Here is a 13,367-nt window from a genome sequence, read left to right as displayed (position 1 = left end):
AACCCCATATTCATTACTCAATATCCCCAAAATAGACTGTCTGTAAATGTTAGCAATTTGTCAAACAAAGGCTTGTACTTCTTTCTAGCCTTTTTGTGCCACCAATCATTTTTGTAAGATGTGTATCTCTGTGGGGGGGGGGGGGATATATATATATATATATATATATATATATATATATATATATATATATATATATATAGACTGCATTTATATAGTAAATGGACTGCATTTATATATCGCTTTTCGGCATCGCCATCGGGAGCAATTTGGGGTTCAGTGTCTTGCCCAAGGACACTGACATGCAGACTGGAGGAGCCGACACACACACACACACACACACACACACACACACACACACACACGCACGCACACACACACACACACACACACACACACACACACACACACACACACACACACACACACACACACACACATATATATATATATATATATATATATATATATACCCATGATCTATCTATCTCTATCTATCCAAGCAATAAATAAACACAAAAAGCTGCATGATAAAGTCCCAGGTTTTATTTGTTCCAGCTTGTGCAACAGCCTAGTAAATCCACATTGATCTCTTCACCATTAACTCAGATTGATAACTAAGATTGAGTTTATAAAAGGGGAGTATTAACTACAATTGAGTAACTTTTGAGTGGTATAGAAAACCTTCTGAAAATGACACTTTTGTCAACGTCCAGTTTGGTGGACAACAGGACCATTAGTGTGATGAAACCATAGACGTCCAGATGCTCCTCCCCTGAAAATGCCCCACATTTTGGGTCATCATTTATGATCGTTTCACTCTTAATTATCCTCAGCTGCCTCCTCCGCTGAACTCTCAGCAGCATCTCCTAGTCTACTGTAACCTGCCCCACTTCATCCTCATCATCTAAAAACTCTTTGTCTGAGCCTCCCTCAACTATTTGGAGCAAAATTTTCTCCTGGTTAGTCACAAATGATGCCCGGAAATGTGAGGCCTTTTCAGGGCGGAGCATCTGCATCTCCATGCTTTCATCGTTCTTTTCACACTAAAATGGTCTTGTGGTGCGCAGTGGACAATGCTGTAACATTAAAGGTAAAAATACACTTTAAAAAAGCAAAATTGCAAGATGGTTGAACCCTAATAGGTAGGAAATCACACAATAAAAGGAAATTGGAAGATACTTTTTTCCTCGGTTCCTAGTGTCCATCATAAAGGAACACAGATTACCTTCCCATTCTTGTTTTGAAGTTGCTTTAGTATCCAGGCAGGCTGTGAACACTGAGTTTACATTTAGGCATTTTTCGAGACTTAAACCTTATAACAGTCTTGATATGGATAACTGACTTGACCGGAACTTTCCCGAATGATCGTCGCTTCACTCTGGGAACTACTGTAGTGTTGTAACCATCCACTACGAAGCCTAAGTTTTATTATTATTAAAATAACATGATTTTCTTTTTTATAAATGAGCTATACAGAAGAAGCTATACTGTACATGGTACATAACATGATATTAATATTTTCCCAAGTCTACAAATAGAAAGTTAAACTTTAACACAAGGGCGCCCTACAGTTTCAGTAGGCCTACTGTCAGTCATGGTAAATGGACTGCATTAATATAGCACTTTTATCCAAAGTGCTTTACAATGTGCCTATTCACACACACATTCACACACCGATGGCAGCAAGCTGCCACACAGGGTGCTGGCACAGCCATCGGGAGCAATTTGGGGTTCAGTATCTTGCCCAAGGACACTTCGACATGGAGAGTGGAGGAGCCGGGGATCGAACTCTCTACCTCTTTTATCCAAGGTCATTAGCAGACGGCCCGCTCTACCTCCTGAGCCACAGCCACCCACAGTCTGAATGAATGAATGAAATACTTTACACCGTAGAGAGAGACACACACACACACACACACACACACACACACACACACACACACACACACACACACACACACACACACACACACACACACACACACAAATTATGCACACAGGCCTTATCTTTCTTGCCTACATGAACAAACACACCACAGGCACATCCACAAACTGTGATTCACAAGGCAGGGTTTACCCATAAAGGAGTGTGGTCACTGGAGCTGGGCAGTGTGACCCACTGGAAGGCTACGGTGGACAGCACCAACAGCAGCTTCAAATAAGCCTAAATCAGCCTATCTCTCATTGTTCGGTGTCCTTGTAATTATTTCAAAATCGGCACAGATAAATAACATTATTCTTTTAATTATAATTCTCTATTTTACAGTTTACAAAAAGTTCTAAGGCTCCTCTCCCATATTGGAGGTCCTCTGCTCCTGCACTGAGATTTTCCCTGCTGTTGAGAAGGAACCAATTATTACCAACTGATTCATCTCAATTTTGAATTTAGATCATTCTTAGGTAGCAGCTAGCCTATAACCAACACTGTTGTGCAGTAAACATCTGATTTGAGGACTAGCTATAACAGTATTGGTGGTTAATTGGCTTGCTGACTTAGCTAGCTAGTCAGTATTTTTGAGTAGAGAATATAGGTAAATGCAAGACAGTGTCACAGTAACCTCAACCCCAAATCTATCTTATCAGACTATTCACTTTCGCTTAGCCTATAACTGAAGTGACCTACACCTCAATCTTTTTCGAGTGTTTCTCCTTTTCTAGCCCGTCTAGACCTCTGTGATTTCACCAGACATGGTTGCTACAGTAGGAGACTTGTAATATCTGCAAAACCTCTATTCCTCACTCGCTGACTTCATTAATCTTCAAAGCAACTTCTAGGCCCTAAGTGCCATAGCCTATCTAGCGTGAATACAATACTTTTTTCTAGTTCTGTTTACATTGTAATCAATGGGAGATATTTGTGTCCACAGTAGCATATCTTCCCAGCTCTGGGATGCAGAACCACCATCGTTTGATCCACTCTGTCTGTAATGGCTCTGTTCCCCATGCTTTGTGCATGTCTACAGTGAGCCAGAGGGCATGGTGCTGAGCAGCCAGGTCAGGCTGAGAGCTCGGCTGGACTCTCATCAAAGCAGGCATGGCCGCCGGGCTGGATCAGCTAGTCTGGACCGAGGGAGGGGGAGAGAGAGAGACAGAGAGATAGTTAATCAGAGGGAGGGGGAGAGAGAGAGACAGACAGATGGTTAATCAGAGGGAGGGGGAGAGAGAGAGACAGAGAGAGAGGGAGGGGGAGACAGAGAGAGACAGATAGTTAATCAGAGGGAGGGGGAGAGAGAGAGACAGAGAGATAGTTCATCAGTTAGTTACTCAATAACACCCCAGCTTTGTTCCACTTATAACTAGAATGTTTCCACAGCGTTTTATGTCCCATTTTTGTGCCAATCAGATGCATCCAGCCCTTCCTGCCAGGCAGCGACGCCCGTTTCCTGACGGCCGTCCTTGAGATTTCATCAGTGCAGGGGCAAACACTTTGTTAAAGGAATACATCAAGGTTTGGACTGACTGGTCAACATACCAGTTATAAGTGACGAGAACGAAGACTTCAAAAGCATCCTATGTCCCTGGTAGATTACTACATGCTAACACTTGAGCATATACTGCATTGCATGATCCAAAGAAGAGTTGTTTGTGGTTTTAGGACTGTAAATTCATGTTTTTCAAAAATTAAATATAATGTAATTCAACAAAGGCCACGCACGCACACACACACACACACACACACACACACACACACACACACACACACACACACACACACACACACACACACACACACACACACACACACACACACTCTCTCACACTCACTCACTCACTCCAAACACCCACTCAGAGCCACAAGACCACATGCACAATATAATGAAACATTGCAGGAGTTCCACAGCCATAATGAAGAGCCTGGTGCATTTAGTGGTGGTTCCCTGGAAGAACGTCTGTAGCGGGAATCAACATGTGAAGCCAATGACAGCCAAGTTGAGTAGATTGTGACACAGCATCTGAAGATCAATCAACACTGCTCCCTCCAAAGATGTTTTTGAAAAGTGGAGATGCCACATGTACTAACTAGACTAAATATTTTTTTAAGATAGATATTTTTGCAGCAACCAGCAGGTGTCTCCTCACAGCATAGACTCATTGCAAGACAAGCCTGTAACGTTCTCTTAGTAAAAATCAAGGTCTCTCTCCGTCAGTGGCGGACTGCATAATCGGGCACGTCGGGCAAATGCCCGGTGGCCTGGCCTGGCCTGGCCTGCAAAAAAAAAAAAAAAAAAAAAAAAAATTTGCAGGCCAGGCCAGGCCACTCACTGAACAGCAGGCCAGGCGCCGCCTACTGGTTTACTAGTGGTTTTATTACTTTATTCAGGGTTAAAGTGGGTGCATCTCATTGTAAAATTGGACTTGGCCCAAATTGGGCTTCAAACGGCCCAAATCGGGCTTCAAACGGCCTAAATCTGGCTTTAAACGACCCAAATTGGGCTTCAAACGGCCCAAATTGGGCTTCAAACGGCCCAAATTGAGCTTCAGACGGCCAAAATTTTTCATCTGCGCCCTTCGGACGCCGGCACGCGCGTCGGCCTGTATCGGCCTGGCCTGCTTGGTATCTAATGGCCGGCCTGAATTAGGATCCCAGTCCGCCCCTGCTCTCCGTCACAATGAGGTCAGTGTTTATGTGCCAGACTGTGTGGTCACTCCGCCTCGCTTCCTGTGGTGTCACGGATTGAAAGGTGCCCCAGAAAGCATTCTGTCATAAAAAGAAAAGAGTAGTTATCTGTGGTCAGCTTCCTGCCTCTAGGCCATGTAGCTGCCGACCGCACCATATAGCCTGTACATCTCCACCCCACCACACCACAAATTATACAAATACACAGTGGAGACACGAATAGACCAGCAGCATTTTACTGGAATAACCTCAGACTTCGGCCCTGTTTCCCAGCTGTGTTTGAAGCGAGCAGAGGCCAAGTCCACCCACTGAGCAGGAGGAACCCCAAAAGCCTGCTCGCGGTCCCACGCTGCCCGCAGACATCACAACTCTTCAGCCCGTCCGTGCTGGGTGCGTATTTCAACATCTCAGACAGACAATTAAAATTAAAATTAAATCTACGCACTTCCAGTTCTTGCTGCAATACAGCCCACATTATTGACTGTCTTTCCAGCTATGACTTTACTGAAAACTTCTGTTTTACTGCACGTTGCATTGGCATCTCCGTAATGCAGTATGAGTTCTTGGGAGAGAGTTGCTGACATGCCAGCAGGATAATATCAATTTCATCGCTAAGTATGGGATGCCCCGTCTTTGCCTGATCATCTGTGTGACCATATTTACAACTACAGTAAGAGACAAAGAAATCTGTGAAATCTGCCCTCTAGTGTGTTTCCAGCATTAACATCCTTTGCACCAACTACACACATAGACTAGGTGTACAAAATGAAATCCAGAAATCAAAGACAGTCAGGACATGTAAGGACAGAGGAGCCGACCGAGGCTCATTGCATCACGCTGCCTCTCCCAAAACCACAATGTGAATCCCATCACAGTCAAAGCCTGTCCTCCTCCTCTGACCCCTTGATGAGTGTGATGAGTTCGTAATGACACATCTCAGCCAAGGCTAGGAAGTGCGTGTGTGTGTGTGTGTGTGTGTGTGTGTGTGTGTGTGTGTGTGTGTGTGTGTGTGTGTGTGTGTGTGTGTGTGTGTGTGTGTGTGTGTGTGTGTGTAGGTGTGTGTGTGTGTGTGTGTGTGTGTGTGTGTGTGTGTGTGTGTGTGTGTGTGTGTGTGTGTGTGTGTGTGTGTGTGTGTGTGTGTGTGTTGTGTGTGTGTGTGTGTGTGTGTGCAGTACAGTGTGAGAAGGTCGTTATCTATTGGGCAGGCTTTCAGCTTCGGGCACTGTCCCCCCACCGCCCGCAGGCGGACACAGAGACAGGGCCTTTTCTTCCGGGTGCTAACTAACTCCAAACAATCAGCAAAACCACTTGTTATTCTGCTCACGGTCTACAGGAGTCGAGAACTGAGCAGACTCCGGAGGTGACGGGAGATAGCGAGACTCAAGAGATGAGAGAGAATGGAGATGTATGACTATAAATGACAAAAAAAGGTTAAATTCGAGCATTGTTTGAGAATAGTAGTGGTCTCCAGGCCACAGTAGCTCCGAAACTATTTTCTGATTCACAGTCATTTGCCGTGACACAGCTGCAAAGTATTCAAAATATCCCACGCTGAAATTTGGCAGACACTTATGCAAGTATTGGTCCAACCTATAATTCCTATATCCTATAATTCATGCAAACATAGTACTTGAGCTGTTGAGACTGTCCCATGAGTTTGGCTTTAAGGGGATGTGAGAAACACATACTCTTAAATTAATGGCATGATTAAGACTTTCTTTGTGTGTGTGTGTGTGTGTCTCTCGTAACGGACAAGCCTGTCTTTTATTGTCACACGAACACCACAATACATGCATGCGGCCACAACACACTCATGCTGACTGACGGTGGCCGGTGAAAAGTGTCCTCTGCATTTAACCCATCCAGGCATGTCCTTTCCTCCGAGGGGCAGGCCAGGAGCAGTGGTCGCTTTCTCGTACAGCGCCCGGGGACCAACTTCGGATGTTGTCGTCACTGGTCGGATGGCGATGACGATCTGATCTTCTGCATGTTTTTAGTGGGGGGGGGGGTTATATACGGAGGAACGCCCTGGGGGAGCACGGGGAGAACATGCAAACTCCACACAGAGAGAAAGGCCCTTACGACGAGATACCCCACCTGGGCAGTAGGCACTGAAGATATGGGGGGGAACACAACCACAGCGCCCACAGTGTCCCAGGCGAGAATCGAACTCAGGATCTTCTGACTGTGAGGCAACAGCGCTACCGACTGCGCCACCGTACCCCACACACGTGTGTGTGTGTGTGTGTGTGTGTGTGTGTGTGTGTGTGTGTGTGTGTGTGTGTGTGTGTGTGTGTGTGTGTGTGTGTGTGTGTGTGTGTGTGTGTGTGTGTGTGTGTGTGTGTGTGTGTGTGTGTGTGTGTGTGTGTGTGTGTGTGTGTGTGTGTGTTTGCGTGTGTGAGAGAGTGTGTGCGCGCGTGTGTGTACCAATGTGGGCGAATGTTGCTTTTGGAACTTGTGATTGAATTGAGAAGTTTGCGTTGTGAAATGAAGCGCCAGTGGATCTCCGTTTTTACGACCTCAGGAAGATGGGTGTATCTGCCCTCGCCTTTCTTATCGCCAAAGAAAACACAGCCAAGGAGAAGCTAAAGTAAAAAGGAAACTCTGGTTAATCTGTGGGTTTTGAGCTTCTGATTGAGGTCCATTGCTTTCATCTACTCAAAAAATGCAATGTAGAGCATGCCGATTTTTTAGTAAGGCAAAAAAATAAAAATAAAATAAAAAACCTTGCAAGTGCAAAAGTGCCACAAGTGATCCAATGAGTGTTTGAAACTGTATGCAAAACCTTATAAAGTTATGACAAATCAAATCAAGCCCTTATCATTACAATTATTAGTACATTCTCGTTTGAGTTTTGTTGGTGCATAAAATTAAAATAAAATAAAAACTATTGTCGGTGCATGTGACAATAGGAGACAAGAAACCTGTGTTAAACCTACATGATACCTTAAAGCCCCAATCAGTAAGATTTTTGACATTTTTTACTGAAATATAACAGCTTTTTAGTCACAGGACATGGTAGATTGACTTGGAATAGGGAGACCCTCGTCTTTATTTATCCCACACCGCCCTCCATTGGCCAGCACTGGGACTAAGCAGTTTGTCTGCCACGTCCCGTAGCAAGAAAAAAGGGGGGGAAAAAGCATGCGCGCATGCGCTGTGTTCATGAAAACAAGGAAGTAACTCGATTCGGATTTGCTACGAAAATGATGTTTCACGGAACTATGGATTATTATTTCATCACGTGGTGAGTACCCGATGTCACAACATGTACATAGAGCTTTCTGGCGCTGTGTTTTGTTGACTTTGAACGGCGATATCGTTATCGATACTAATGCACGCAGAGGGCGCAGTTTCTCCAACAGTAAAACTGGGAAAACTTACTGAATGGGGCTTTAAGGCAGTGGTTCTCAAATGGGGGTCCGTGGCACTTTGCCAGGGGGTCCGCGAAAAGTTTTCAGGAAGATAAAAATAAAAACCTTTTTTTTGTTGCAAAAGCTTCATAGTTCAACAAAATATTGTATGCTTTAAATCTAAAATTGTTCATGGATTACATTCTAATCTAAGATACCTATCAATTTAAAAGTTAAGCACGTTACCGTGGAAACAATTAAGCTTAGCCCAAAATCACAAATCAGAATGAGGGTGTCCCCGGTATATTTTCCATCTTGTAAGGGGTCCTTGGCTGAAAAACATTTGAGAACCTCTGCCTTAAGGAACACGTCAACATTTTGGGAGATTCGCCTATTTGCCATATTCCCGATAGTAAAACAAGAACATAATTTATATCTTCTCTGTGCGTGCATTAGGAAGTAGCCATGTGCCCCTCCTGCTAACTACAATGGTAGTGAACGGTACAGCAGCCTACCCCTGTTCCGTCACCAAAAATACACATTCCAACAGCGCCAACACATGTATGTTGTGACTTGTGTACTCGCCTCGCTATGAAATAATAATCCAAACTTACGAGAAACGGTCATTTCCGAAGCAACTGCATATAGCCAGGACTAACGTGGCGGAACTAACGTGGCGGAACTAACGTGGCGGAACTAACGTGGCAGAACTAACGTTACTTCCGCGTTGACTGAGGCGCATGCACTGTGTGCACGGTGCAGTCATCAGTACTTCCGGCTATTTACTTGGATTATTATTTCATAGCGTGGTGAGTACATGAGCATGATAGTGAGCAGATGATGACATAATTTTTAATTTGGGTGAACTGTCCCTTTAAACTTGTGAACGTGACATGCAATGTGGCCGGGACGCCACACTTGCCAAAAATCCAGCACCCGTGGGACCGTGCTGACCTTATCATGTAGTCATGTAGGCTACAACCTTTGTTTTTTCTTCCTTTACTGACTGGCACAACTCTTCTTTGGCCAACAGAAATACCGCCGTTGGCCAAATCTGCCGACAGGTTTGTTTTCACGGCGTCTCCTTGGTGGGCTATGCGGACAGAGAACATTTAGTTTAGAGGGGAAGTGGGCAGCTATCCCACATGCCGGACTGTTTCCACGGCGCTCCCAGCAAATGGGAGAGGGACTGGGAGTGATGTTGACGCACCTTCTTGTGGAGCGTCAGTCCCACCTCTGTGTGGAAAGATGCTGTGTTGCCGTTTTGGGTTTTCAGACAAATGTGAGAGTTCTCGTGATTTGATGTGACTCTCACCAACACCTCTCAGTTTGCACTCACTTCCTCTGAGATTCACTGAAGAGTTTGCCTGTATCTGCCAAAACCATTTCCCTTCAACAAATTCTTAAGAGTCTGGGAAGTTCTCTAAAAACGAGATCCAAAAAGATCATCATGTAGTAAAGCAGTGATTCTCAAACTTTTCCATATCAAGGACCCCTAATTTATTCCACATTATATCCACGGACCCCCATTTGATAAGATTTTGTTTCTTGGAACCAAATTTGAGAACATGTTTTTTGTTAGATATGATTTTATCCAGAATTCTGTGACTATCTGTATTGTAGAGACATAACAGTGAAACTAACATAGCCATTCTTGTACGTCTCTTCTACATATTCTCCTGCATAATTGTGTTAACTTGAAATAATGGTGAAGTTGAAAAATTCATCAATTTGCTGGACCCCCCCTGGACCCCCGTCAACGAGCTCTTGTGGTTCCCGGAGCCCACTTTGAGAAGCACTGTACTAAAGGAAACAGCAACAGTTGGTCACAATCACAGCAATGACAAGAGGCACTCAAAACTTGGCCGACACGATAGGTCACAAGCATAACACACACAAACATAGCTGCTGCGTAATGAGCTGAGGAGTGTTTTTCCTGTAACGCAGGTCACATAGCGCCCAGAGAAGTCTTATATCATCTGCTTTTTCAGATGCTCTTGCTCATTATTAGAGTGAAATCAACCTTTATTTATCCAGGGAAGGCCGACTGACCACACACGCTCTTCTTCAGCAAAGGACTGGGCAATATATCGGTATTGTATCGATATTGTGATATGAGACTAGATATTGTTTTCAATTTTGGATATCGTAATATGTTTGTTTTTCTCCCCAATTGTACTTGGCCAATTTCCCCTGCTGTCCTGGTCGTTGCTCCACCCCCACTGCCAATCTGGGTAGAGTTGTAGACTAGCTTGCACATGCTTCCGCCAATACATATGCAGTCGCCAGCCGTTTCTTTTCACCTGACAGCAAGGAGTTTCACCGGCAGGACGTAGTGCGTGTAAGGATCACGCTATTCCCCACAGTTCCCCTCCCCCCCAAATATGTGCCCCGACCGACCAGAGGAGGCGATAGTGCAGCGACAAGGACTCATACCCTACTGGCTTCCCACCCGCAGACACGGCCAATTGTGTCTGTAGGAACATCTGACCAAGCCGGAAGTACCACTACTGGGAATTGAACCCGGGTCTCCGCGGTGGTACACTACCCAGACGGCCCAGTGATGTACTTTTCTGAATTTTCCACACTCTTCTATGTTCTATTATTTGCCTTACACACTTACTGTAGTCATTATATGTACATTTCTGATGATTATTGATAAAAAATCTCATTGTGTAAATATTTTGTGAAAGCACCAATAGTCATCCCTATAGGCTGCAGTATTGTCGCAATATTGATAGAGATATTTGGTCAAAAAATATTGTGATATTTGATTTTGTCCATATTACCCAGCCCTTCACACACATTCTCAAACCCAGACAGGGGTTAGTGAGGCATGAGAGAGTGTTTCCAATTCACTTTCCCCACCCACGTTTTCCCAGCCGGCTGCATGGGGGCTTCAAAACAGCGACCTCAAAGGAACAAGATTCAGTGTATTCCAGGAGTTATTATTAGAAGTGTTAGAATGTATTCTTTTTGGTGAGGCCACTTTCCCTAAACTTGTCTCGTATACTACTTCAGTTCATGATTTCCTACAATTCCCAGAATGCCTTTTAACATCCCCCAGAAAACAGATGATGTATTCAGCTGTGGGTTTTTACATGTAGGTGGAGAGAGTCATAGCGAGAGCAACAAGAGAGTGAGAGTTTTTTTTCCGAGCGAAGCGAGAAGAAGTGAGAGTAACGCCTCCTACTCAAAAGGACTGTGACTTGTGACTGCAAGAAATGTATTGGAAATGTACTGACATGACATCACAGCCTCTAGGATTTGGTGAGGTATTTGCGGGAATAAAAAAAACAAACAAAAAACACACAATCAAACAACAAAATGGGCCCAGAAATCCAAGCCCATTTGAAAAAAATAAACTAGTCCAGACTGTTGTCTTGCAACAGAATTCCAGTGAAATGGTCTCTATACTAAAAGAAAAACAATCCACTGTATCACCACTATAAAACAGATTAGTGCCTCACTAAGCTGTTTCCAAATTCCAATCATGGAAGTTTGAAACCCTCATTAGTGTTTTGCTTGCACCTGTGTTTACCCTGCCTTTTTGACACAAAATGGCCCCCGTGAGAAGGGTCTATGGAGTGGGAGATGGGAAGGAGAATCGGAGCAGCAGTATTGTGTTCGCTTTACCACAGTGTTGTGACGAAAAGAGAGCTGAGCCAGAAGGTAAAGCTCTCGATCTACCGGTCGATCTTCGTTCCTACCCTCACCTATTGTATGGTCATGACGGAAAGAGCAAGATCGCGGATACAAGCGGCCAAAATGAGTTTTCTCAGGAGGGTGGCTGGCATCTCCCTCAGGGATAAGGTGAGAAGCTCAGTCATCTGTGAGGAAGTCAGAGTAGAGGCGCTGCTCCTTTGTGTAGAAAAGAGCCAGTTGAGGTGGTTTGGGCATCTGTTAAGGATGCCACCTGGTAACCTCCCTAGGGAGGTGTTCCAGGCACGTCCAGCTGGGAGGAGACCAAAGCGAGGGCTAGGTCACGGTGGAGAGGTTATATCTCCACGCTGGCCTGGGAACGCCTCAGGATCCACCAGTCAGAGCTGGCTAATGTGGCCAGGAAAAGGGAAGTTTGGGGTCCCCTGCTGGAACTGCTACCTCCATGACCCGGCCCCGGATAAGTGGTTGAAGATGGATGGATGGATAGATTGACAAACATCATAGGTTCTTTATGGCACAAATCAAACGGGATCAAAAAATTATTGTCTCTCGCCCTTCACCACCACTATTATTTTTTACGACGCTGGGCCCTACCGGAAGGGGTGTGACTTTGGCTCTCTATACTGAGACACCTTAAATCCTTAAGTGTAGTGAAATAACAGCATGGGAACAGGAAGTAGTGTAAATCCTTAAGTGTAGTGAAATAACAACTTGGGAACAGGAAGTAGTTTGCTACTCACCTCTGGTACAGATGAAGCACTTGCAGAGACACACACACAGGCCCAGCAGGAGGATTGTCACCACACCGCACACAGAGATGAGGACAACCATGGCTGGACTCACTGCAACACACACACACACACACACACACACACACACACACACACACACACACACACACACACACACACACACACACACACACACACACACACACACACACACACACACACACACACACACACAGACACAGCTAAGTTGTGAAATGTGTGGCATCTGGACAAAACGTGCGGCGATGTGGTTTGAGAACAAGACTTGTGTAAGGTAAGTAATTGTATTATTTCCTGTATTCTGCAACATGACAGTATTTTTGCTCCTTCAAAGCAGCCATAATTACCCCGGATTAAAATAGCTGAGAATGCACATTATGTGGAAGCAAAACCCTCATTTCATTTCACTGCAGCTCAACACCAAATGGAAGAAGGGGGGAAAGGGGCGTTGCCGTGTGACTGTAACAATTGTAATTTTGAGGCACTGGGCCGGGCCTTATTGCAAAGTCATCCCTGACAGGCTGGGAGTGGATCAGGGTCTTGATCGCCATGAAGTGGCTAATCTTCATATTCATATATTATTCCCATGGTGTCACATGCATTTTCTGCTGGTATGGTACATACACACAACTCAATCTGTGGCTGTCATTTGATTATCACCTTTAGTACAATCACCATGTTTTTCCCTACCAAGATGGCCGTCTGGTGATGTAACATAATTATTGTGAAAAATGACCATGGATATTATCCTACTTATTACGCAATAATACGTTATTACACATTTAAGAGTAACGTTTTGGGGCAAAGGGTGTAGCTGATTGGGGTAGAAATTAACAAAATGGACCAGACTTCTTGAATGAAGAGTGATACAGTAAGATATGTTATTCCAGTACAGCCAATCAGAATGGAGAATTCAACAAAGCGGTGTAATAAACAACATACATCAGAGCCCAACACCAT

The 13,367-nt window shown here is 44.6% G+C and overlaps 1 protein-coding gene across 1 annotated transcript in view; it reads right to left on the bottom strand.

Annotated features, from left to right (window-relative positions):
• Window positions 1-549: 549 nt before the first annotated feature.
• Window positions 550-13,367, bottom strand: part of LOC310774287 (nectin-3) — a 24,803-nt gene continuing 11,985 nt past the window's right edge. Inside the window, exons 6-7 of the mRNA XM_083634331.1 lie at window positions 12,378-12,479; window positions 550-3,063 (exon numbers count right to left, since the gene is read on the bottom strand). Coding sequence (XP_083490457.1) covers window positions 3,059-3,063; window positions 12,378-12,479 — 107 coding nt within the window. The 3' untranslated portion in view covers window positions 550-3,058. The remainder of the gene's footprint in view (window positions 3,064-12,377; window positions 12,480-13,367) is intronic.

Source organism: Poromitra crassiceps, assembly GCF_964638095.1.
Source record: "Poromitra crassiceps genome assembly, chromosome: 3".
In the NCBI taxonomy this organism is placed as follows: Eukaryota; Metazoa; Chordata; class Actinopteri; order Beryciformes; family Melamphaidae; genus Poromitra; species Poromitra crassiceps.
The sequence above is the reverse complement of the archived record's forward strand: the minus strand, read 5'-3'. Positions and strand labels throughout refer to the sequence as shown.